Source organism: Orussus abietinus, unplaced genomic scaffold, assembly GCF_000612105.2.
Source record: "Orussus abietinus isolate OABI.00-Male unplaced genomic scaffold, Oabi_2.0 scaffold241, whole genome shotgun sequence".
Taxonomy (NCBI): domain Eukaryota; kingdom Metazoa; phylum Arthropoda; class Insecta; order Hymenoptera; family Orussidae; genus Orussus; species Orussus abietinus.
This window is the reverse complement of record NW_019394392.1, coordinates 115095-140617: the sequence shown is the minus strand read 5'-3', so window position 1 is coordinate 140617 and position 25523 is coordinate 115095. Positions and strand designations below refer to the sequence as shown.

The window sequence follows — 25523 nt, the reverse complement described above, 5'->3', positions numbered from 1 at the left end:
TGCGATTTTTTTCAGAGGAGATACGCGTTTTTGAACTTCGAAATCGTTTTCTGGCGTTCCTAGGCGTTTCTGGGCGTTTTTAAGCGTATTTCGGTAGTACTTATTTGGCCGCCGGTTACCGGGGCGCCCAGCCGCCGCGGAATTTTTTTCGCGACTGCGACTTTTGCAGCTCGACGGGGAAGGTTCTTACCTTCAAATTGAGCTCTCGGTAACGCTCCAAAACACTGAAAACGTTCGAAAACACTCTAAAAACAGTTGAGAACGGTTGAAAATGCTCGGTAGCGCTCAAAAACGGTCTTAAAACGTTCGAAAACGCTCGAAACCGCTCTGAAAGTGATCGAGAAACGCTCGAAAACGCTGGAAAACGGTCGAAAAGCGCTTGATAATGGTCGATAACGCTCGAAAAATTCGAAGACGTTCAAAAACGCTCTAGAAACGCCTAAAAACGCTCGATAACGCTAGTAGGGAAATGTAAAAATCATGCGCGAATTGACACGGCTTATATCCGCAGTTAAGTAAGCCTCGGGAGGTTTTTTCGCAGTTTTCGAGTCTCACGCATACTTGTCGAGAGTAGCGCCGAATGCACACATACTCAACGTCTCGACCCGTAGCTTGGCGCTTGGCTGGTTGGGACGCGCGAAGATTTCTAGGAGCTATCGCACTCACACAGTTTCGCGGCACGAGAGTTCTGTACGCGACACCGACGCGTGCTCCAAAGCTCCGCATCATGTCGACTTCGAGGCAACAATGTACTTAATAGTAGTAGATAAGTAGATAAAGTCAAATGGAGCGTCACGAGTGTTCTTCCCTTACCATCAAAAGCGAGCAGTATCGGTAAGCGTAGATAAGTCGCCAATGGCGACTGGTAGATGGTACCGCCATCGCGAGTGCGCGAGCTCCTATCAGAAATTCGTTGCGCCGCCCTTGGGGGCAAAAAATGGTGAAAGCTAACGTACGAAACCAGAGGGCAGCACAGGATGCGATCGCACGATCCTGCCCGTAAGCAATCTCCCAACTCATCTCTGCTCATCTCTGCTAGTATATTTTGAGTTCGTAATAATAGGTTATGTTGTCCAGTAGCTGATATGCCGGGTATTCTGACCTGAATGTATTATTAATTGAGTTGTTAGTACATTAACGACGTGATAATGTCCCGTTTTTCTGACGTGTCATTAATAATTACTATTTCAAATATCTGAGCACATAACCTTGCTGAGCGAAGTCTCCGATTGAAAATGTGTAAACAAGGTGTATTGTTCATAAAGATACTGAGATGCGGATTACATGGCCCTAACATATTTAATTCTAGAGCAGGACTTGAATTATCCATTCAAAAATTTGGTTCTTTTTACCATCGGAATCTGAGCTATAATGCAGCGAAATATACCTATGCATTTAAACATTGTACAAAGCATTCTTCATATTTTGGGAGCAGAATTGATAATTCTATTTCAAAAAGCTTAGATAATGAATATTCTACGTTGAATTACACAGTTATCGATCCTGCAAAGAACTTGAAAGGCGTGTTTTATAAAAAGCATTCAAATCATCAAATTCATTTTACACCATTGTGTCGCAAGTCAAACACAGCGTTATGCTCTTTAGATCGCAATGTTAAAAGTCATTGTACCATTAGAAATTTTTCTACTATTAAAGAGCAAGTGGTAAATCAGTCTGCCTTTAATAATTTGGCAGACTTGGGTTTTGTTGAGAAGTTCTTAAAATCAATGTATGAAAGTGTGCCAGTAGAGTTTACTCAACGATCTCTAATCTCGTTCCATGAATTTACTGGATTACCATGGTGGACAACTTTCGTTGTCGCATCTGTCACTTTAAGGACATTTATGATATTTCCATTGCAAATATATCAGGTAAAGAAAACATTCCAAATATTGTATAATAACATCAATTAATAATTAGAAATAATTTAATTCACGTATCTACTCTTAGCACCACATCATGGTAAGATTGGCGAATATAAGGCACGAGATAGAGAACATCCAACGAAAGATATTAGAAAAGACTAAATCTTCTGCCATCGTAGAAGGATGGTCCAATTTTCGTGCGAAAGCTATGTTTCGAACTGCTGTATGTAACATGATGAATTACATAACATTATAATACAATTATAGTATATGCTGTTTTAATTATCTTGTATTATAGATGTCAGAAGAATGGAACAAATTGGTAGTAAGAGACAACTGTCATCCTTTGAAGACTATCATAGTTTCATTAGTACAGATACCAATGCTTTTAATGGTATTCTTTTCAATTAAAAATATATGTTTCTTGTATCCACCAGGAAATGAGAGTATGTAGTGATTATAACTAGTTTCAATGGAAATGTAAACTTATTCGGGCACGCTGAAGTCATTATTTTTATTGGATTTTAGGTGTTCGCCAAGCATTTTTAGAATTAACCACTGGTGGTTTCGGTTGGATTCAAAACTTGGCAGCTGCCGATCAAACATTTATCCTTCCTGTTCTTCTAACTATTATGAATTTATCTGCGATTGAGGTAATGTTTTGTATATACTAAGAAAGAAACACGCCTACTTTAAATGTTTCATTTTACAGGTAATGCATATGATGGCAGTTCAAGATCCTACCCGCCTGCAGAAGTTTGTTTTGTACGGCTGCAGAGTTGCTTGTGGAGGAATTCTTATAATATCGTGTTATCTCCCATCGGTGAGAAATAATTAATTTATAAATGTATATTATCATTAAATGGATGTCTGTTTAAAATATGATTGACTAATTTTTTATTTCAGGGCATAGTACTTTACTGGTTGAGCAATAGCACAGTCGGCCTTGCTTATCACCTGTTGCTGGCTACACCTAAATTTCGCAGGATCGTCAGGATTCCCAAGACGGATACTGAAATCAAATATCCTTATACCTTTTTGAAAGAGAAAGCGAAAAAAAGATTGGGTTTGCCAAATCACCTGGATTGATAAAATAGAAAGTTGATTAAGGTGCGAAATGATTTGAGTCAAGTAATAAATCGTAACTACATCTAGTATTTGTGCTGTGTACAAAAAGTTAAATTTTCTTTATCGAACTTGAGTTTCAAATAATATAATTTGCCGTAACAAATATTCTTTAAGTCATTGTCTATTACGCATACGTGTGATTGCTTCGACAACCGGTTTCAAAAATGATGTTCACTTTACTATCAAGTGCTTGCATCATCATTGCAGCAGTACTCTCCGATAACAACACGCTAACTATATAGTATAAGTAGTGAGCATCGTGCTGCGAGCATTTTTAAATTTCGAAAAAAAATACTTGCACCTTTGACTCTCTTGGGATCATAAATACGGAAGACACGTAGCAACGTCAGACGAGTTTCTGAGAACTCGACCATCATAGACAGAATTAAAACTACAATTCCGGGATTAAAAAATACGAGATTTTCCCCGTCCGCTGTGGCGTATATAAAGACTCAATCCATAATAGAGAAAATCAATCGCAGTCATCATGTATATCGCTAATAGACGAATGTGGTCTTACATATCCACCTTGTGCCTCGTTCTCTGCATGGCGCTCTTCTTTGGATCATCGTGTGCTGTAAGTAATTAATTTCTCATGAAGTAGTATTCATTCTCTATGATTTTTCATTGAGTTTATAAAATTAAATTTTCTATAAAAGCCCCAGTACGCAAACTTGATTTCAGAAGCGGATGTGTTATTGCTGTATCGCTTAAATTGGATTAAAAAAAATTGTTGATTCGATATAATTCTTTTGCAGACCCCCACACCTCAGGTCAGGCCTGTACCCGGCGATTGTTCCAAGTACATGCAATGTGATGCCGGTGGTTGTTTCATCCTAAGCTGCGGTGCAGGAACGGAGTTCAATCCAAGTATCAACACGTGTGACTATCCATTGATGGGCCGTCAAGGATGCGGAAATCGAGGATGATCATTTGTTATGCATCATTCAGGCTGTATAAATTATATTTCCAGCTGCATCACGGTAGAATAGATGTACGAAGATAATTATTTCTAATTACTGTAATCGTATGAATGCGTACTTAGGTTTAAATCAGTCATATAAATCATGATTTTCATTTGCTCGTAGTAATTGATTTAAATTGTGTACCGCTTCGTTAAAATCATAAAATGTCACGAATAGGTAATTATCTACCGCCCTGGCAATGTTAACCGTTTAAAATGATTTCCCTTTCAGAAACGGGATTTTCCTCTACGATAACAGCAAGCGGGCAAGACCGGAAAATGAATGCAATGTACATAACGTTTCATCTTGATTTGTAATCATGGATCAGATCGTGACTTCCCACTAATTATACATCGACGTTGTATGATGACTCGAGACAGTAAAGATGACAAATTTGTACAATTCCGGCGCTGTATATTATTGAATTAAAATTATTATTATTTACATCGAATGAATGAAGTACCACTTGTTTATAGTATCTTAGTCCGCAGTATCATGTCGGCTGAGAAAACAATTTAGCGCTTTATAGGACCTCGTACACTCTCGTTATTGACCACGACTGAGTTTGAACTCCGTGTAACTCGCGCAATAGGCAATTACATGATCGAGTGGCGGTCGGTCGCTTTCCTGCAATGACGAATAGAGCATTTGTACTTGGAAGAGCAACGGCGGCTTTGAGGCGACCTTTGAACTCGACCTGGAAGATAACCCTTCTCGAGCTTCTTCATCGTGTACTTTGCCGACTGTCAGGCCAGTGTCGTTGCGGTCCTCCGACAGATATTTACCTAAACGTTGTTCCACAATTTCGTCTCCCTCGAAGTGTCCGAAATGTGTCGCATGGAAAGAGTTATTTCTACTATTTACTGAAGTCACGCGGAATCAAAATGTGGCTGATAGGGAGCTTCGCGACCTTGTGTCTTGTCGAGTTTACACTAGCGGTAAGTCGCAACAATTGTATACGTAGAGATAGAGATAAATATGGTCCAGATCTGATTCACGTGTTCAGTGAAACGGGGCCGACCGAGAGTTTAGAATACGTTTGACACCTTGAAATTCCCTCTTTCATTTCTTGAAATTATTTCTTGAGCTCAGATATACGTCCCCTCGGAAAGAACGACAAAACCTCCGGTGCGTCGTGAATCCATATTGCCTTGGTATTTAACTGGGGAAGATTCTCCGCCACCAGAGGATCCCTCGCGTTCTCCAAAATGGGATTTGCCCGAAGACAGGCCGAGAGAACCAGCGATCGTGGATGCTGGGGTAAAAACGTGGCCAAAAAGGCTGGAAAGTAGCTATTCGCAGAGGAGCGAACCTCCTTTTCAGGACGATTTCTCGCAAAGAAAGGATCTTGAACAGAAGACGGATCACGGAGGTTCATGGATACCGGAAGAAGTCCCGGAAGAAAATTTATGCGACCCCTCGAATCCCACCGAAAACTGCAATGTCCACAAATCGCGTCGTCGAGATAAAGTCCTAAACGTGGAAATAATTCCCGACCTCTACGAAAATGTCCCACTGGATAGCACGGTATATACATATATTGTTTTATTATGAATTAATTTCCCATTTATCCAAATCACGTGGTAACATTTTTTGGAGGCTTAACAATGTTTTCCTCTATTTTTTTTTCTATTTATTTCAGAAACCCCGGAAAGGGAAAATCCTGACCATAAGTAAACCCGATCACAAGTCCATCGTGGCGAAGTACAGCTCCTCGGGGGTGCAGTGTCCTGATGAAAGTGCAACTGGGCAATTTGTTTACCCCCCTGACTGCAAATTTTTCGTTAACTGTTGGGCAGGACGAGCCTTCGTGCAACCCTGTGCCCCAGGAACGCTTTTCAATCCTGATACTCTAGAGTGCGATTTTCCATACAAAGTTAAATGTTACGGGGGCGAATTGGCAGATTTTACCGCCCCTGATAATTTGGATGCCACGGGGAGGAGGGAACCTCTCGTGCAAGGAACACATTCGAAGCCGGGCAGCGCAAATTTGTTGGTACGAAATACGACGTGTCTTTCCGAGCTAACATCGATTAGTGGGAATCTGGGTTGCTACTAATTGTCCTTGCACATTCTGCTGATTTATTACGCAGGAGCCGAAATGTCCGCCTCATGTGACAGGATTGCTGGCCCATCCTGCGGATTGCACAAAGTTCCTGCAGTGCGCCAACGGGGGTACTTTCGTGATGGACTGCGGACCTGGGACCGTGTTTAATCCTGCTATCAGCGTTTGCGATTGGCCAAACAACGTTCAGGGATGCGAAGGTAGATAGGAGGAATTTTGATAAAATTGCAGAGCCGTCCGATTTTCCGCGTGGAGGATTTACGGTGACTAATGCCTAATCTTTTCCAATCAGATGCCTTAAAGACTGACGAAGAGGTTTCCCTATTGACTGGGCATCAGGATTACGGGAGCAAGAAGGATACTGGATGGTCATCTGGGCAGAACAGGATCCAAAAATCCGAGGAAAAAATATCCTGTCCAGCGGGTCATACCGGACAACTTCCGCACCCTCGAGATTGTAAAAAGTTCCTCCAGTGCAATCGTGGAGGCACTTTTATAATGGACTGCGGCCCAGGAACTGTATTTAATCCTATCACTACAGCGTGCGATTGGCCGTACAAGGTAAAAGGATGTAATGGTCAGCAGAATAAGCCCATTTCTCAAGGAGGAAATGCTGGTAGTCAATGGCCCACTACTCAGAACACAGGACATCGTGTTCAACAGTCATGGCAGGGTAATGTTCAAAGCCAGCATAATGGACCTAATTGGGGCCAGCAAAATGGTCAGCATGTTTATGCACAGTATAATCCAGCTGACCCCGACCCCCGGGGTCATGGATATCAGCTTAATGGGGGGACAAACAACCAACCATGGTACTACAATCAAACTGGACCAGATAGTAACTCGCGGCATTATTATGGCCCATATAATGGCGAAAATCAACATTCGGGCCAATGGCCTCGCGAGCAAGGACCAAACTCGTACGACTATCAAACCTCCAAGCCAGGGCAATACCACCCTAGCATCCACCGCCCCTACTATCAAACTAATCGTACATTTACAAAAGGTTCAAGCAGTCATGCAAACGGCACGAACTTTCCTCATTCGTATCACGGAGGTCAGTGGGGAAAACCGTGGAATCCGCACGATAATCGTAAACCTGCTGATAACGCCACTGATCAACAAACGCATCCCTCGTTCTATGGCCAGAATATAGGAACGTGGAGATGGGATCCTAGGAAGTATAATAACACCAGACCAGGGAATGATGGTAATTCTCAAAATCCAAATCCGTGGTACCCTGCGAATGTACCCAGTAGACCAAACGTTGGGGTTGACAGAGACGGTAGAAGTAAGACAGATCCAGGTTATCACCAGTATCCATATGTTGGTGCCGATGGTAATATCTATCAGAGTGGGACTTATGAACCAGGACAGATCCCAAGTTCTAGCCAGAGAGGTCATGGCCGCCCAGGGTGGACCAATGGTCATAGCCAAGGTCCACAAGGTGAGCAGCAAAGACCTCCCTGGAGTCAGGTGGAACTTCACCCTGGCCAACCTGGAGTATTCGTTCCTAGCACATGGACAGGCCAAGGACGACCTGACTTGAACCTGCAACCTTGTATTCCTGGTCAGAATATTCCTTGCCTAGATAATAAGCAACCTTACACTCCTGACCAAGGAAGACCTGGTCCAAATGGTCAAAGACCTTATTCTCCTGGCCAAGGCGGCTTCGGGCCAGAACTGCAACAACCATTTCCTACGAGACCCTCGGGAACTGGTCCGCATAATTGGCAACCTTATCCGTCTGGTCAGGGAAGTCAAAGGCCGTATCCTGAGGGACAAGGAAGTCCATCTGCACCTCCTGTTAAAGGGGGTCGTAGACCACCTCCTACTCTGCCGAGTCAGAATGCACATCATCCTGGCCAGCCAGGAAGATATCCTGTGGAGTCTGGTGTCCGTTCTCCAGCTCCTAATCAATCGTACCCTGAATATCAACCTAATCCATCTGTTGGAGGTGGTTATCAAGGTCCTAAACCGACTCCTATGAACCAGTCAGTCTGGAATCAAGGTAAAAATGGTTATCCTTGTAAAACGACCTTCTTGTTCATTTTGCAACAGGTCGGTGAACGGACTCGAACTGCATGGCTTAAATTAGCACGCTGGTAATTTTATCTAAATCACGCTTCATCTTCACTGGTCATTAATCCTGTAAAAACGTTTCGGCATGATAATTATTTATAGCATTATTTATGGCGCATGTTAGATCGAACGAGAAAAGGAATTGATATGCATGGCTGCAGCAAATATAAAAATGAAATAATTCAGTTTCAGGTCCTAGTGTTCCTCCTTCAGATGATAAATTCGATCAATGGGCGACGCATACGAACGTTCATGATCAGAGAGCCGAAAATTCAGATCTTGATGTAAAATTAAATCAGTGGACGTCGAAGACGAATGTCTTTGGGCAAGGGAAAGGACAAATGCCAGCGGGTATGGAACGGAATATTAATTCTATACAGAAGGGATACTCTATGAACATATTTTATGATCACGTTTTACAGGCTCTAAAACTTCGACGCCTGATCCTTCAAGAATAACATTTCCTGACAGTATATACGTAAATTCGAATGGAATAAAGGGACACTACATCACGAAAGAAATCAAAATCGATCAGGGACACTCTCAGACTCGAAATTACAAGCCCCAGAATAGTAAGCCGAATCCTATAAATGAAGCGCCTGAAGATTCCGATGGATATGATAAATTATACCCTGGACCAGATAGAGAAAACGCTACTATTCCACCCTACTACAGTTTGATTGATTTGAGATCGATGCCCAAAGTCGAAGAAACTAATCGTAGTAGATGGTCCACTACGGAGAGAGATTTTAATTTTAATGCCACTGGTAATCAAGATCCGAAAAATGTTGACATAACTTCAGATCCATACCTTCCATCCGTTTCGATTGAATACGATGATAATTCGGATCGTCGAGGTAGGAAAGACTCCAAAGAAAATACGAATATATACTTTCCGGACGATATTGACTCGAATGTCGATAAAGTCGATGTCATGGTTGACAAGGAGGTCTGGAAACCGACATTGGTCTTCCAGAATAGAACGGAGACGACCACAAAGTCATCCGTCATAATGTCAATTAACAGTAAGAAGAAGATTAACGAAGACTTGCTTGATGTAGAATTTCTACCCCCGGTGGGTAAGTAAGATGAAAGCGAACGATTTTATTTTATTTCATGGTGTCAGTCGGTGGGTAAGTTTATTGAGTACTTTTATTATGTGCATGCTTCTCTCGTTCGCTCTACAAAGTCAATCGCTTTGATATCTTGCCGATCATCGCTTTAAATTCTCCAGCTCTGCAAAGGTTCCTTGCCTAGTTTTTATGCTTTGTGTGTTATTTTATTTTACATTAATGCTTTATATATCTTATTTGTTTAGTGGAACCATCTTTCTCAGTTTACTACGTACCACCGGTACAGCCCTTGACTCATCCGAAAAAACCTGGAACGGTGACACCCCTTTCAGGGCAGGTAATTACATAGCAGCTTCTCCTATGATCTATGGAAAGTAAATAAAATTTCGGGGATGTTTAATTGAAATTCTATATAGTTTATAAGGCTTAGAGGAGGTTCCGGTCCTAGGAATGGATACGTCGAAGTTCAAGGTGCCCAGCCAGGATGGGGCGTCGTTTGCGACTCCAGAAACTCATGGTCTCTCAAGGAAGCCCATGTTGTCTGCAAGCAATTAGGATACTATAGGTAAATCTATTTAATATAACGAATTATTTATTATAAGGTCATATTTTATTGGAGCGATACATATTTTTCACAGGGGAGCCGAAATGTCATGGCAAGGCAGAAACGGTCAATGGGGTGTACCGAGTTGGATCGCTGCAGACACAGTCAATTGTCTGGGCAATGAGACCTACTTCCAATCTTGCAGGTAAGAGTCTCCCGAAAAAATGTATCAATGATGTATTTAAAAGATACATCGTAAATAATTTCAGCGTTGTCAATAATTTTATAGATTTACACATGGCCACGAGTGTCAGGTCCAGAGGGATGCAATCGGTGTGCAGTGTCTGCCGAATAGGATAGCTCTTTGTCGCAAAGATGAAATCCCTCACGGAGGGCAGTGTTACCATTTGGCGGATAAAAACTCTGGTTTAAACCATGCCGAAGCATTGAACTATTGTGCTCAGAGGAAGTCACAGCTTTTGGATGTTACGAGTCAGGAGGAGAACAATTTCATCTCCGAGTTGCTGGTGCAAAGTTATCCAGAGGTGGAGTCCATCATGACTTCCGGGGTGGGCTTTACTACTTTCAACAGAATATTTTGGCTATGGGAAGATTCATCTCGTGCGAAATTCAGGTGACATTTTAAAGCAATAGTCGATGACAAAAAGTCACGTTCCTGTATTATAATGTAATGATTTTTTTTTTTAAGATTTATAAAGTGGTGGCCAGGGTGGATGGAGGACAAAGTGATCCCACCTCATGTTGGAGTACGTCCTGTGTGTGTCGTGATGAAAAAGAAGTTCCCGTGTCACGATCGTCCAGACTCTGATTGCGATACGGACTATTTCTTCTGGGACGTCGAGGATTGCGCATCGTCGACTAAAGGACACTCGTACGTCTGCGAGAGACCTTACGACGACATCGGTAATTGCTGGATCGTGTTACTTTTTTATTTGTAATAGAAAGAACTTTGGAGATTTATTAATATACAGGCTGCGTCTACGGCAAGGGGAACCAGTATTCCGGGAAGGCCAACATCTCCTCTTCGGGGAAAGAATGTCTCTATTGGGACGACGATCGCATCGCCCACTCGTTCCTGATGAACGTTAGTCGAATCATTTAAACGACTTGAAGAGAATTAAATTATATTCTTGGATGATAAATGTTCTCCTGCTTTCAGGTGATTTCACGAGAAACCAAAGAGAAGCTTAAAGGACATAATTTCTGCAGGAATCCTAACCCGAATAGAGAATCAAAGCCATGGTGCTTCGTTGGTCCCCATACTGAACGGGAATCCTGTGATCTTCCATCCTGCGGGAAATTAGGTATTTAATAGCTTTACGTAACGACACATTCAAGGGGTTAACTTCCTCCATGGTTTAAATTTCTTTTTAGCCACGAAGAAATCACTTGCATCGGGTAGTTGCAAGCCCAAGCACTTCGAATGCTTGCCAGGAGAGTGCATACCGTCACCTTGGGTCTGCGATGGCGAAGAGGTAGGATTCCTCCTGAACAAATAATACTCCCATAAACGTACTTTGTCGAAAATTGAAAAATTTCAGGACTGTACGAACGGCGCTGATGAGAAAGCCTGCGTATCCCACATGAGCTTATTCAAGAAAATTGGGAAGCATAAATTGGAGGGATACGATGTGGAGAAATGGCTGAACACGCCCCTAAAGACCTGTGCACTTAGGTGCAAGGAAGCAGACTTCACTTGTCGGTCTTTCGTTCACAAGTACGTCGTAAAACCCAGTACTTTCATTGTAACCCTGGAAAATGGCCGGAAAGATGATTCGTCTTCAGAGCTCGTTTCAGAAGGCGAGGGATTATTTAAAACGATTGTCAGAAATAATCGTCTACTTTTCAGTGCTAAAAGAAACGTGTGCTTGCTGAGCGACAGTAACGTGGGTCTTACGGGAGCACTGATCCCGGATAGCGAGTACGATTATTTTGAGATGATCTCGAGGACCCTGAACTGCGACGACATGTTCACCTGCGATAACAAGAAATGCATTAATCGGACCATGGTGTGTGACGGGAAAAACGATTGCAACGACCGGTCGGATGAGAACATTTGCTCGGTTGACGAGCTCGATTATGCAGTCAGATTGGCTGGGTCGAATAACACTAATGAGGGCAGAGTGGAAGTTAAAAGTACGTCCTGAATTTTGATAAAAAAACATCCTTCCCGGGTAGATTTTGTTTTACTGGTGAACTTCGTTTTTATACAGTCCTGGGTCACTGGGGACAGGTCTGCGATGACGGATTCGGGATGATCAACGCAGATGTCATCTGCAAGGAGCTTGGATTCAATCTGGGCGCATTAAGCGTTAGACTAGGAGGATTCTACGGGAATTTGGACCCACCATCGCGATTCCTGGTGGATCAGCTGAAGTGTCGAGGAAATGAGACCTCGCTACGAGAGTGCGACTTCGACGGGTCGGTATTTCCTTAAAAAAAAGAAAGGAGATGGAAAGTGATATCGATTGACGTTAATTTCTTTAGCTGGGGAGTTCACAATTGCCAGCCAGAGGAGGCGGTAGGCATCGTCTGTAAGACCGCTGTCAACAGCTGTCAAGAGGGTCACTGGAAGTGTGACGACTCTCCGACTTGCATTCCTACACCGTTTATATGTGACGAGGTTAAAGACTGCCCTGATGGCTCGGACGAAAGTCCTGCTCACTGTGACGTATGCTCCCTGTCAACTTTTTTTATAAATGACATTTATTCTTAGTAGTTAATATTAAAAAATAATTGCTCGACCCAGGCACCGTTCCAATTAAGATTAGCCAATGGTAGTAGTCCCATGGAAGGAAGAGTGGAAGTAAGACACCATGGTGTTTGGGGCACGGTGTGCGATGACGATTTCTCGAATGCCACGGCCACTGTGATTTGCAGATCTTTAGGATATGGAGGGGTTGCAATTGCTAAGAAAAATGGTGTTTTCGGCCCTGGAGAAGGACCCATTTGGCTGGACGAGGTACTGTCGATTCGAGGGAACGTTTTGATTCCGTGAACTCTGGTCAGAAATGAATTTTCCCTTAGGTCTTCTGTTATGGGAACGAAACGCAATTGTATCGCTGCGAACACAACCATTGGGGGTTGCACAATTGCGACCACGAGGAGGATGCAGGGGTGATATGCAGTCCCGGTGATATTACGGTTTCCAAGGTAAATCGAGAAAAAGTTTAACGTACCGGGGTGTACTTACGTCTCGCTCGGAAGCTCTCTATTTTTTGCACTTTCGAATGTAAATATCCAAATCACGCGGTGGCGGCCAATAATAAAGCGAAGCCAGGAGATTCATCGAGCACTCTTATTTTTACCCTTCATCCTAAACGATCGAAACGGATCGGTTATTATTAAGAATCCTGATGATCTGACCAAGTTTCGAGGACAAATGTCGCAGGATAGTTTAATGGTAACCTGTTCACATTCCCTGTCGGATAGCTGTTCGGAGAAGGGGTACCGGAAGTTAAAGAAGTCGACATCAACGATTTGTTGCCCTCGGATTGTGGGAAACGGGAAGAGGACTTCAGCGAGGACGACGAGATGTTGGCCAGGGTGGTCAGAGGTTCCATTGCACCCAGAGGAGCGTATCCCTGGCAGGTAAAACTGAAAAATGAAATTTTAAGAGGTGGAGGGTCTCGAGCGGCTGCTTGCGCAAATCGGCTTCGGAAGAGCCTGGATATCTACATATCGAATGAATTTTTATTCCCTTTTTACAACAGGCTAGTATCCGAATCCGGGGACACAGCAGGTCGAGTCATTGGTGTGGAGCCGTGGTGTTATCTCCTCTTCATGTTCTTACCGCTGCTCATTGTCTGGAAGGGTACAACAAAGGTACATATTTTGTACGCGCAGGAGACCACAACACCGAGGTGAGTGTCCTTGCGATTAGAAGACTACCTCGTCGACTATTAATAAATCCAAACTCAATCATGTTACCGGAAGCCAGGACTTCAAGCGACCCTTTAATTTTCATGGCGAACGCGCTGGAGAAATTTGTTTTCAAAAATTCCATTTATATGAATGCGAGAGAGAATTCCAAAGAAACGTACAGACCCGAAACGTGTACGCGATTTCCGTTGGGTGAACGATCGGAAATTAATGGGTGGACTAATGAATCGCAGGTCGACGAGGGAACCGAAGTGGAGGCCAATATCGAGGACTACTACATCCACGAAGAATTCCGCAAAGGCCAGAGAATGAACAACGACATTGCTCTGGTGTTGCTGAAGGGTCGAGGAATTCCTTTGGGAAGGAATGTCATGCCAATCTGTTTGCCTTCGGAGAATGCCGAGTATCCAGATGGATTGAACTGCACCATCAGCGGATGGGGCAGCGTGGAGACTGGCAAGTCCGGTGAGAATGCGAGGATCTACTCGGCCCCATTCTATATAGATTATACGCAGATTACACATAGATCACCCCTGACGTTTCGGGCAAACATTTCAGCTCAATCCCGAGATTTGAGGTATGGCTGGGTGCCTTTGTTGGATCGATCGATCTGTCGAGCTAGTTACGTTTACGGGGAAGGCGCCATAAGCGACGGCATGGTATGTGCCGGGTACTTAGACGAGGGTGTCGACACATGTGACGGGGATTCCGGAGGTCCCTTAGCCTGTCCTCACAATGGCAAGCCTACTTAATTACTCGATCTACCCTTAATGAAAATATTTTAAGCGACCCTTCCGACTTTCAAATATTTGCAGGTGCGTTTACCTTGTTTGGAGTGACCAGTTGGGGTCAGCACTGTGGCAGTGCCAACAAACCCGGGGTCTACGTCAAAGTTGCCTACTATCGTCGATGGATTGACCAAAAAATCAAGGAATCTCTAAGCGGTAGATAACAGCGATTAGCGTTTATGATATTTATCCCAGGAACCAAGGGAAGGGTCTTTGTCGAAATTTCTACGAAATTTCGACGCACGGGTCTGGGGTGTGACAAGATGGCGGACGCAATTGTTAATCTGCACTTTATTTCGTAAGACATCATCGTTTCTACATAATTGTAATTGTTGTTCTTCCTGTTGCCGTTGTTGCGTTACGTTATCGAGCCTATAGTAGGTATATGTACAAATAGTCCCAACAAGAGTCCGATTGGAATAATATCAAAGTCGAAACGTAAACGGAGACGTATTATTTACAAATAAGCAAGCAACGCAGGGTCAAACCGGATCCACGGAGGACAGCTTAGACGGGGTTTAACATCGTGTCGTTGTACGAGCGACCGATCGAGCTGATTCGGCGGTTCCACGTCGGCCAGACCTCAACGCGAATGGAATCGCCGAGCCCTCGATCTACTTTGTAGTGGGTCTTTAAGCGTTTACTCCGAATTGCGCAGTTTTCGATTTTCATCCGACGAGTACACGTGTGACGGTAAAAACTTGACCTACATCGACGGTGCACAACGTAGGAATGAATTTCCTCTCCCTCGAGGTCGGGCCTCGACTTCAGGAGGTGGAGACTCCTTTGATAAAAAACGTCCCAAAGGTGCGTGACGGTACTTTAACTTGTCCTATTGGCAAAGCAGAGTCGACGGGATATGCCGCGAGTGCGGGTAGAGAAAGTGATCTTCAAATCGTAGAATTAAGTGAGTCGCTTTAAGATAAATCTCGGGACGTAGATTATTCGCCCTTCGTTGGGCCAGGTCGGGGTCCCTGTTTCTTTTTTGTCTTTCTTAAGGCGCCACGTCGCTTGGCTTCGGTTCTTGGGAATGTCGAGCAAAGTACGTACCCACGTAGTACGGAAATTAAATGTAGAGTACCTAACTTATTTAATTCACACTCAATTAATTTACGCGCGAAGGCTCTCTCTTGCAGTCGCCAAGAAAGTCGAGCACTTTGGCCGCTCCCTTTTACACCTGGCCGGTGCTCGACTCTCTTCGAGAGGGAACGAAACTCGTAATAAATCCGGAAACTAACCGCTAGTGACTAGAAAACCAGCAAGAATCGAGTCGATCGTTCTCGCTTTCGCGAAGTCTCCGAACCTCAAGTTTAGGCTAACTTTCATCGCCGAATTAGGCTGCGCCGGATCCCAGGTCGATCTCAGCGACTCGCCAAAGTGGTTCGCTTAACGAGCGCCGAGGTCTAAATTCGATTACAGTTTACATCTACGCTTACATGGTAGAACGTACAAGGTATATATTATTATATACACGACTTTCGTATGTACAGTTGATGATAATCCGCGGGACTGCACTCGGTCTAGGCAGGATTTGCGAAACGAAAATTCGGACGGCCTCGCAGCGAACGCCTGGGAAATTACGCTCAACTCCTCGACCCGTTAATTGTTATATAACTATGTATATAAACTCCGGGTACGAATCTGCAAGATCCTCGGAAAAGCACGTATACCTCTACAAACAGGAAGACTATATAAAAAGTGGTTAGAAAATCGAGAACGCGAGGACCAACTCCCGCGAGTGTTACATTTCGAGAGGCAATTATCCTCTTCGTTAGACTAGATGCCGGAGGTTTAGACAATGATTAATCCACGACGTGATATAAGGATCCTGAAGAGTTGAACGAATTTCTTATTCCGGTGTATATGTGTCTTTCTCGGACTGCAAAGTCGAAACGCTGCTCGAAACGATTCCGAAAGAAACGCTAAGGACGAGTTACCCCTGAGGACGCATCTCGAGGGGTCGTCGTCGGAAATCAAGGGAGGATAAGGACTCGCGATTAATATACGTCGGTGAATATTGACGGTGCGATGCGATACGATATATCCTAATAGTACGAATTTTTCTTTCTATCAACGCGACCTTCGTTGGTGGGTGCGACTTCTTTACGGTCTACATGAGAATATCCCGGGCGACGTGCCAGTCAAACTGTGCTTTCATATCGAGTAAATATACGCGAAGCGAGCAATTAATCACGCTATCGAGAGATCGAATAAGCTTCGACATATCTCACGGGAAATACCTACGTCTCGTATCGACACTTTCGACGAGACGATTGATTACTTTCTTTCGCGCCCTGACCCGCGCGAGGGACCTTTCCGATGTGAGCCTCGTGACGTTCGTTTTTCCAGAAATTTGGAATCGGGGAATTATCGATGCACTCGAAAGGAAAATGCTCCGAATTCCCGGAAAATTCCGAATAACTGCCCGACGAGGGGATTTTCCGGCGAGCAACGCAGGTGTCGATCTTGCGGTCTTGGTCTTGGCCCTGCAAAAGGACCAAAATTGGACCACATAGGATCAGGACCAATTTTGCTCGTCCCTATTTGCCAGGGCGACTTCGGCATTGCATAGAATCCATTTTTAATGCTGTAACGACCCTGAAGAGCGCCTCGGCCACCTTTGGCGTCTACCATTAATCCAGGAGAAACGAACCCTTGGTCCCTATACTTTCAGAATTGATCGAGTAATGAAAAGCTCAGCCGCGCCTCGGAGGACTCTTCAGCATCCCTTGATGCGGAATCTGGACCCGAGGTCTCGGTCTTCGATGAAATCTAGGCAGTCGCCTCTAGTGAACGTGACGCGGAATTGAAGGGGAACTCAAAAAGACGCCGTTTAAGTACCTTCGGTCTGGTTAACTTAATCTCTTAGGTCGAACTTAGATCTACAGGAACGAGCCTACTCACACCTAGGTCGTTAGCGTATATCAAAAGGGCTATTTACAGGTGGAATACGTGAGGAAATGCTCAGGGCGACTCGATTCGAGGATATATTTGCCGAAGAATTGCCGCGACTTAGGAGCTGTGCCTGGAAAAAATTTACCCGGAGCGTTTCTACACGCGGAAACGTAAGGCTTAGGAACTATTCTTAAGGTGACACGAAAGTGGCGTCAAAGAGGTCCCCTTCACGAAACTTTTCTCCAAACAGGGCGTACCGAATCGTTTCAAAACTTACAACGTAAATATTAAGCCTACAGCAAAAGTCTCTACGTCCATGAAATTTCAATTTTCAAAAAATCTGTTCACATTTAAAATTTTTTTTTTAATGCAAAATTAAATTTCACGGGTGTAGAGACCTTCCTTATAGCTTCCATATTCACGTTGTAATGTTTGAAATTATTCGGTATGTACACTTCTGAGAGAAGTTTAACGAAGGATCGACATCTCGGATGCCACTTTCACATCCCCTTAATGCTGCGCGATACTCGAGAGAGAATCTCACGAATGCCGATGTGCGATTCGGTCGTGTGAAGGGAAGTTTTAGTATTTTTTAACGTTAAATGGAGCCTGCAATTCGAGAGAAAACTGATGGACAGCTATGGGATTTCTTTTACACGTGTCCCGGGCTCGATGACATCCCCATCGCGAGTAATCGCGAAGCAAATCACTACGTAATACCTCGTAATACTTTGTTCGCGCGTTTTGTATCTTTCTCGCAGCGAGTGGCGTCGTATCGGATACTCGTTTCGTCCCGACGGCGCCGATTTAGATTAGAAATTACGGCTAATCCTTTTTAATAATACGTACGTGTTTTCCTTCCGTGACTATATACCTATCTATATATGTATATCAGTACCTTTCCCACTCGTCATAGTTCCGCGTCGAGGCTTCTTTTCACTGGGCGTTCAACTCGGATCTACGAGGAAGTGCGCGAAAATAGTATATTCCTTCGTTCTTTCATTTTCCTTTCCATTTCTTTAAGTCCCCGGAGAGATCCTCAAAATCGTTCACCAGTACTTACTTTAAGGCCTTATAACGCTCCTTCTCGGGATTGTTATCCGGTGGCTCACACTCGAAGGAGGCGAGGGCAAGAGCTGGAATTGGTACGAAATAATTCATGGAGATTAATGTTATGCAATTAATTTAATTTAATGTAATGCTAATTTTTAGGGAAATTTACGTAGGGTAGGATTTTTCTATTTTTAGTTACCATTTTCTGTAAGGACTGGACTAGCCTGCAGGAAAGCGATGACCCGCGGGTTCTTCTCGAAAGGACAAGCCACCTGTTTCCAAGCTATGAACTCCGTCACCTGTTTAGCAAGCTGCCAGAACTTCTCGAAGTTAATGTGTCCATTAGGCAGTCTGAAACGAAGAGGAGCATCGTGTGACATTCCACGTAAAAGTGCGATTTCAAGTGCACATCGTTATTCGATGGAGTTGCTTCATGCGAGTCTTCCTCGCGAAACTCCTGACGACTGACTCCTGGGGAAAAGCTCGGAAGCTGATTCCGACTCTATGCATGCACGGGTGTATGTACATGCCAGAAGTCCTGGAATTACACGAGTTATTACATGGACCTGGGGGGGAAACTTGGCCAATTTCCGGGAACTCCGGGAAAGTTCCCTGGGAAATCGGTGACGCATTCGCTCATCGGCGGATAGAATATTCTCCAGGTGATCGAGATTTTTGCTCGATATTTTCCTGAAAAAATGGGGAAAATCCGAGCTATCGGTAAAATCGGGGGCAGGTTGTAATTAACTGGAGCCTTCATCCCGGGTATGCGCTTCCTTTCCTGGAAGATCGCATTCTCCCGGCCTGACAGCACCTGTATCGGTGCAACTTTTGCCATTACAAGTTTAATAAGTTGACGACGTACTCGCGGAAACGGGCTGAGAGTTATCGCGGACACTCTCGTAATAAAAGCCGGTACATGGCCAGGGAGAGCTCTTCAAGGTAAACAACCAAACAATATGGAGCTATCCGTGCAGGATTTAATTACATTTATACCCGATTCTACCGCGTTTTATCTATATTTAATCCGAGATGTGCATTTCAGGATGCTCTTCAGGAAGCTCTTTAGGATGTTCTTCAAGCACCGGAGATACACCTGAAACTCGATTTAGGGGTGCGTGAAGTCAGCGGATAAAGTGTGGGAAAGATAAAAATGAGATGAAAGGTGGACTCACTTGTTGCTGCAGCCCTCGTTGAGGAAGTAGAGGTCCTTGACGAGGAGGCTGAAGAAGGGCACGACAATTCGCTGTCTCTCGTCCGTAGCGCCAGCGCTACGCCACATAGCAGCCTTCAAGGTACTTCTGTAGCTGCTAAAGTTGCTGCTGGGGTCCATCTGGTGCTCCAGAATGGAGAACTTGGCCGACTGGACCTTCGACCACTGCAACAAAGTGAACGGGCACATTTGTCAAAGTCATTTTTCTACTTCTAGCTGCACCTGTAAGCTGCACGTGACTGCGCTATTCAGGGTATCCTTGGGATCCAGGAACGCTGCAACTTCTAGGTCCAGTCCGGAGGTCCTGAACGACATCGACAGGTTGACATCGACCGGATCCTTCGGGTCGGCACCGATCCTGCTTCTCGTTCCCGAGGGAGCCAAAGAGATAGAAGAAACGGAAACGTGTCCACGACGGAAAATGGGAGCATCGTGCTCGTCCGACCGTGCGATGGAATCTCGTCGATCAGCTCGAATCGTTGCACCGAGATAAAGGACCGAGGGATCTAACAATGCATTTCTGAAATTATCTGCTTATTCGTGAAATATTCGGGGGACAAAAATGACGAGCCAGCGCGGGGACACGCCTTTGCAGGGGAGGTTCGGGTGTCGAGAAAAGTGGGGCCGGCGTGGCGTTAACGAATCCGCGAGGATTTCCGGAAATTTCCCGGGGAGTGAGCGCAAACACGGATACACAACGCTTACGAGGTGTGAATTCAGTAATTAAATTAACTCCCAGGTACTCCGTCGCAACGCGAAACTCGCGTGCGACCAAATACTGAATTAATTCCGTCTGGTGCGCTTTGCGAGAGACTCGATTCCGCGCGTGGAACTGACGATTACTCTTTCCGTTTTCCCCCTATTTTCGGACACTACACCAATTTTCTATCCGAGGGGTCTATCGATGTTGCAGTTGGCTAATCTTCTGGATGCAATTTTATTTCCTTCTTTTTTTCACGCCGAGGAAAATGAGGGAATAAAACGGCGCCTTGGATACGTGAGTCTTTGATTAGGGCAAGGCCGAAGATGATTAGCTCTTCGGGGTCGAGTCTATGGGGAGAGGGACGCGCGTTTCGCGCGCAAGGGATTCCTGCAGTGAATTAAGCCCGATCAAGAGCCATGGCATGCTTCCAGAGGCCATAAAGCTTAATGAAAGGAAGAAGAAACCTTTCGGGCTCGCACGGGGATCGATCCAATTGGCTGGAGCGATCCTGGGGCCTCCTTTTTGGCGGAGTTTCTTTAGAACTGATGGCGCCCCTCCGTTTTCCCTTGCAGCACGCCCAGAGAGGATCTCTTCTCTTTCGTTATTAAGGCCAGGAATTATCTCCCTCATTCCCGGAGTGTCCTAGGGAAAACACCCTGGTTTCTTCTATTTTCCGAGTTATGGGAATTACCGCGTCACGTTGAACCTTTTCTCTCGCTCTGCCACCCCGCGCCTCCACCGGAAGAGACGCGTGAGCCATTGGTCGGTGGTGGATTTTCATTAACGAGAATTACGGGGTACTGGCCGACTCTCCCTAGGGCTCCATGGGCCCGGACGAATTTCCGAAATTATTTCGCGCACCTCTATAAATCAGCGAAGCAGACCGGATGAACCGTGAATGGCGCTACCCTGCTGCCAGTCTGTCAGCCCATATGAAATGTCCGCATGGAATGGCCCCGCCAATTCCTAACCCGAAAATCCCCCCCCGGTATATAAGAAGCCATTTAACGCTTCTAATAAATAAATAAATAAATATAACGACGCGTGGAAATAAAATAGAACTCTTAGAGCGACTTCTCTTGCCGATCCATTTGAGCGACACCTCGAAATTGAGTTTGGGATAGCTTTGATGTTAAAGAAAAAAGCAGGAAACAAAAACTCCATCCAGGACGTGTTAGATCGCTTCTCGTCGCGTCATTTGCCCCGGATTTTATCACTTCTTCTTGGGTAGAAATCGCTTCGATTTGTCGCTCGGTCTCTACATTTCGACGTCCGAAGCACGTAGATTGTCTCCTGGATTCCTGCGAAGCGGCGCATTCCGACACCGAGGAGGAAGTGGAACTCCCTCGCGGAAAATCCAGAAATTTGAGGCTTGTATCGCTGCGAGTGGTTTATATGCTTTTACCTTGCGAGCGAGCCAGGGGGCGGCGGAGGATGGAGGACGGAGGGTGGAAGAGTCGGGCTGAAGGAGGGAACGAGCGAGAGGAGGCGTTGTAATTAGCTAATTCGCGACGACGCCAGTTAACTTTAAACTTTTTAATTAACCTGGATCGCGACCTACATTTCATTCGGTTTGGTGCGGCCTGTCGGAATTGCCATGGAAAAATTCAATTAACCCAGCTGTATGTGCGTGGACACGACTCGGGGAAACGCACCGGAAACCATATTTCCTGATGCTTTTCCATCGGCACCCTCAGAAATGCCATGCAGATAGAAATTAACCCCTACATTATATCCAGCACGAGCCGAGGGAAATCCGCCTAGTGCATTCAAAAGCCATGCACCGGAGACGTTACTTGGTATAGAGGTTTTCCGAAAATTATTATACATCGTAGACTTATAAACTCGTTATCACCGACTTACCGTCTTCTTCAGCCGGGATATCGGCGACATGTTCAGACCAGCTATGATGGCCATGAGGGAATTAAAGTTCCCGATGTTGAAGCACTCCCTGGCCGTCTCTATCCAGTACTCCACCACGCGAACCCTTTGCTTCTTCTTCGCGTGCTGCAACAAAGAGGAGCCGTGGAATTAATGGTATGCAATTTGCTGGGAAGTTGGAATATCCGATTATTTATTTTTCTTTATTTAATGGCGCGCGTTTCTTCCATGGAGGGGCGATTCCGAGTGATATCTTCACTCCTGGGTGTACAAACCGGGTCTAGGAGGTGCGGCTCCAGGGGATGATCCCGAGGGATTACCTTCGAGATAGCTGGAGTTCGTTCCGTTCCGTCTGACTTGGCTCAAGAGATACTCATAATCCGGAGGCTGCAGAGCTTCCTGCGGGACTCCTCGAGGACCGACTCGAGGAAAATTAATTCGAAAAAGCGGGGAATAAATGCGGATCCGTCGATACTTGGATGCCGAGGGAGGGAGCGAGAAAGGGGTCCAGGGAAATGAGACAGGAAGAGGAGGTTCGAGAAGTGAAGAATTCATTACCTTGCAGACCTCGGTGGCGACGAAGTAGCTCAGGCGGTTGAACCACTGGACATAAGACTCGAGGTTCCTGGTCTTCTTCATGTCCTTGAAGGAGGTCTCCAGGTGCGGCGACTCCTGAGGAAAATGCCAAAGCACGTTTTGAAACCGACGGTGAATCCGGAAACACAGGGTGAGAGGAAAATCTATGGAGATTTCGAAACTCACCTTGGCGAAGGCCTGGACAAACTCTTCGGGGCCGATGTAGGAGAGCCTCTCGAGCTCGACGTGGGTCAACTGCTGAGCCAGCACCGTGGCCGAGGGACACAATTCCGTCACGTCCACCTGGAAACCCGGAAGACAACTCGTCAAGAATCGAATAATAGCCGCGAAAAAGGCGAGGGAGGTCCCTGGAGGACGGTTCTCCGAGGAGGTCTCTTATTTCCATTTAAAGTGCGTCGCCAGCTTGGGGACTCTCGGATGCTGCGGCCACAACGGGGTTGCAACTCCCCAGAAGTGATCGAGCTCTCTCTCCGCCATTAATTCCCGTAACGAGCGGAATTTTGGTGTCGGTCGAGTATCTCCGTGATTTAATTAAAAACTCTCTAATTTAATTATCGCGTTTATTGCGGAGCTACAGTCTGGAGACGGTCTTTCGCGAGGAAGTTCTCCTTGGAAGAAACTCCCCCTGAAACGATCGAGAGGTGGAGGCCGGGGGAGAGAAAGTGTCCGCGAAAGGACCGCCTCGGGAAAGAGATTTCCGATTTTCTCGAATAACGCCGGGTATATCTTTGATCTTCGATCTTTATTCCCTCGTATAAGGAGGAATCTGTCATCTTTATTCCCTATAACCGAGAATCCACTTTATGCGAAGCGCAGGGGATCCCGAGTGACGGGGTACATCTGGAGCTCGTCTCTCCCTCGGGAGTTCTCGCTCGCCGGAGAGATTTTACAGTTTCATCATTAATTCCGCGGACCGATCGGCAAAAAATCCCGCGGCCCGACATTTCCGATCGGAATTACCGGAATCCCCGGGAGTCCAACAGCTCGTGGAAGTTTATGTTCGAACGCAAACGAACGACTTCGAAGTACGGCACCGTGTTCCGAAATTACCGTAGCGCTCGGTTCCGAGCTGCCATTAACTTCGATTTACGTCCGGCGGTGGCGCAATAATTTTCTTCCCGTGTGTTGACGACGATTCCCCTTTTTTTCCATCCCTATCCCGGGCGCACTTTCGCCATTAAAAATGAATCTTGCATTTTTCACCCCGGCAATCGGCCGGAATAAAGAGGATCGCTTGACCTGCTCTCCCGGAAACGATAGAAATGTTCTGTTGCATTAATTGTGAAGGTGTATATTTTTAATGTCAAGGTTCCAGTCTCGATAACTGATTATTTCACATCGTAAGCAAGGATTAATTTTTGGTTCCAGGTGTTACAGTCAAAGGACCTAGAGGAGCCTTTTTGGACCGCGGGACTCGAAGTCCTTGCATAATGCGCCAGACCTCCTCTCCACTTTCAAATCGTGCCCCGGAAGACCTCTTAAACCTAACCTAACCCACGGAAACCACGAGCATGGAAGATTAAAGCCTCCGCGAGCGGAAACAGGCTCGACAGTTGAAAGCTTCTCGGGTTATCTTGAGAAAGCGCCGTCCCTTCTTGCGACAATGCCGGAACACCTTGGTGAAATTGGGAGAGCTTTCGGAATCGTGCTTTGGACGTCGTCAGCAATTTCGACAAAATATCCAAAATACCCTTCGACCCGTGAATGCCGATAAGGATGATAATAAGAATCGTTTCAGGGTCCGGAGGAGATCCGGAAGGGGCTGCAAGTCGAGTGCACCGGACAACTTTCCAGAGAAACTTGGAGGGAATTTTTCAAAAATTGCTTCCGCCGACCTGACGTGTCCCACATTCGCTCTCGAAAATCTCCGACAAAATGGTACCACGTTAGTATTGTAAGAAAGAATTCACGGAAAGAGGTCGTTGAATTTGGTCTATCTAATTCGAGGGAGGCAGAAGTGGTGGAGGATTTTTAAATGGAGTCTTTGGAGAGCAATAGTGTTTAAATATCCCGGAATAGACGGAAAATTATTAACAAGGAGTATATCCAATCGCAATCCTCGCAGACCGAGCAGGGGGTTCCTAACGAGAGGAGTGCGTGGGACCCGGCAATTTGTCAAGTTCATCGGCGTCCCTTCGTCGGAGGTAATTGTCGGACGAGCCGGCGTAATTATCATTTAGCCATTGAAGTGTTACGAAGGATATGGAAATTGCCCGCAATTGCGGCTCGTCCCAAGAAAATTGCGATACCGAATTCGCGTCTCTTCAGGGCGACGAGGAGGAAACTCCCCCTGCGATCAATCCGAGCACAAAGCGGAAGAAGGGGACGATCTTCTCAGCGATAAAGGAAGGAGGTCCCGAGAATCTCCTCGCTAAGAACGTTGGAAACCTTTCACCTCCGATTTTCCGGCTTCGCCCGACCTCCTAGAAGACTCTCTTCCCCGATAGGAAGATAAAAAGGAACCCAATAAAAAGTTTTTAATTATCTAAAATCGAGGAGATCTAAATTTGAAACCAATTTCGGGTGGCAGGGGAGTCTAGAAAAATGGAAAGAAGAGAGAAAAAGGGAAAAAAAAAGAAAAGTTTCTCCCCGACCGGGGATCGATCCCACGGCCGGGAGTCTGCGGCGCTCTTAAGTGCAGTCTTCGACCAGAGATGAGTTGGGAGATTGCTTACGGGCAGGGTCGTGCAACTCATAACTGCCAGAAATGAGTTATCTCTATATTTTGTCGATTCTACATTTAAATGGATTTTTTCGTACTTAGTGAT

General features: G+C 45.3%; 4 protein-coding genes across 6 annotated transcripts in view; 3 read left to right on the top strand and 1 right to left on the bottom strand.

Annotated features, from left to right (window-relative positions):
- Nucleotides 1–1031: 1031 nt before the first annotated feature.
- Nucleotides 1032–3284, top strand: LOC105703115 (mitochondrial inner membrane protein COX18). 2 transcript variants are annotated; one of them, XM_012431236.1, is made up of 7 exons: nt 1032–1871; nt 1951–2088; nt 2164–2311; nt 2394–2518; nt 2578–2688; nt 2772–2975; nt 3201–3284. In XM_012431236.1, exons 1-6 carry the CDS (start codon nt 1236–1238, stop codon nt 2952–2954), a joined length of 1341 nt encoding a protein of 446 aa, XP_012286659.1. In that variant the 5' UTR covers nt 1032–1235; the 3' UTR covers nt 2955–2975; nt 3201–3284. The 2 variants fall into 2 exon arrangements, with proteins under 2 accessions (XP_012286659.1, XP_012286658.1); XM_012431235.1 differs by lacking the exon at nt 3201–3284 and having other exon boundaries at nt 2772–3098.
- A 126-nt stretch (nt 3285–3410) lies between these two features.
- On the top strand, nt 3411–4409 carry LOC105703116. The gene is made up of 3 exons (XM_012431237.2): nt 3411–3570; nt 3752–3987; nt 4190–4409. Exons 1-2 carry the CDS (start codon nt 3481–3483, stop codon nt 3920–3922), a joined length of 261 nt encoding a protein of 86 aa, XP_012286660.1. The 5' UTR covers nt 3411–3480; the 3' UTR covers nt 3923–3987; nt 4190–4409.
- Nucleotides 4410–4538: 129 nt separating this feature from the next.
- LOC105703113 lies at nt 4539–14856 on the top strand. Of its 2 annotated transcripts, XM_012431229.1 has the most exons (26): nt 4539–4896; nt 5051–5485; nt 5601–5954; nt 6052–6223; nt 6316–8034; nt 8292–8456; nt 8528–9184; nt 9424–9515; nt 9595–9743; nt 9817–9927; nt 10012–10356; nt 10432–10646; nt 10715–10827; nt 10903–11047; nt 11118–11218; nt 11285–11460; nt 11593–11879; nt 11957–12164; nt 12231–12414; nt 12493–12705; nt 12771–12896; nt 13176–13334; nt 13457–13606; nt 13859–14090; nt 14184–14363; nt 14441–14856. In XM_012431229.1, the coding sequence occupies exons 1-26, from the start codon at nt 4591–4593 to the stop codon at nt 14575–14577; spliced, it is 7131 nt and encodes a 2376-aa protein (XP_012286652.1). In that variant the 5' UTR covers nt 4539–4590; the 3' UTR covers nt 14578–14856. The 2 variants fall into 2 exon arrangements, with proteins under 2 accessions (XP_012286652.1, XP_012286653.1); XM_012431230.1 differs by lacking the exons at nt 8292–8456; nt 8528–9184.
- Nucleotides 14857–14999: 143 nt separating this feature from the next.
- Nucleotides 15000–25523, bottom strand: part of LOC105703114 (ras-GEF domain-containing family member 1B) — a 115897-nt gene continuing 105373 nt past the window's right edge. Inside the window, exons 6-12 of the mRNA XM_012431231.2 lie at nt 22921–23037; nt 22717–22830; nt 22141–22284; nt 19537–19739; nt 18561–18712; nt 18372–18444; nt 15000–18266 (exon numbers count right to left, since the gene is read on the bottom strand). Coding sequence (XP_012286654.2) covers nt 18245–18266; nt 18372–18444; nt 18561–18712; nt 19537–19739; nt 22141–22284; nt 22717–22830; nt 22921–23037 — 825 coding nt within the window. The 3' untranslated portion in view covers nt 15000–18244. The remainder of the gene's footprint in view (nt 18267–18371; nt 18445–18560; nt 18713–19536; nt 19740–22140; nt 22285–22716; nt 22831–22920; nt 23038–25523) is intronic.

What these genes read in the sequence shown, in the direction of transcription:
- LOC105703115 (XM_012431236.1), top strand. Translation starts at nt 1,236, where the DNA reads ATGTGTAAACAAGGTGTATTGTTCATAAAGATACTGAGATGCGGATTA. An exon ending in TTCCATTGCAAATATATCAG is followed by an intron (nt 1,872 to 1,950) that starts GTAAAGAAAACA and finishes ATCTACTCTTAG; the next exon opens with CACCACATCATGGTAAGATT. An exon ending in GTATCCACCAGGAAATGAGA is followed by an intron (nt 2,312 to 2,393) that starts GTATGTAGTGAT and finishes ATTGGATTTTAG; the next exon opens with GTGTTCGCCAAGCATTTTTA.
- LOC105703116 (XM_012431237.2), top strand. Translation starts at nt 3,481, where the DNA reads ATGTATATCGCTAATAGACGAATGTGGTCTTACATATCCACCTTGTGC. An exon ending in TCTTTGGATCATCGTGTGCT is followed by an intron (nt 3,571 to 3,751) that starts GTAAGTAATTAA and finishes ATTCTTTTGCAG; the next exon opens with ACCCCCACACCTCAGGTCAG.
- LOC105703113 (XM_012431229.1), top strand. Translation starts at nt 4,591, where the DNA reads ATGACGAATAGAGCATTTGTACTTGGAAGAGCAACGGCGGCTTTGAGG. An exon ending in TTGTCGAGTTTACACTAGCG is followed by an intron (nt 4,897 to 5,050) that starts GTAAGTCGCAAC and finishes TCTTGAGCTCAG; the next exon opens with ATATACGTCCCCTCGGAAAG. An exon ending in CGAGAGTGCGACTTCGACGG is followed by an intron (nt 12,165 to 12,230) that starts GTCGGTATTTCC and finishes TAATTTCTTTAG; the next exon opens with CTGGGGAGTTCACAATTGCC.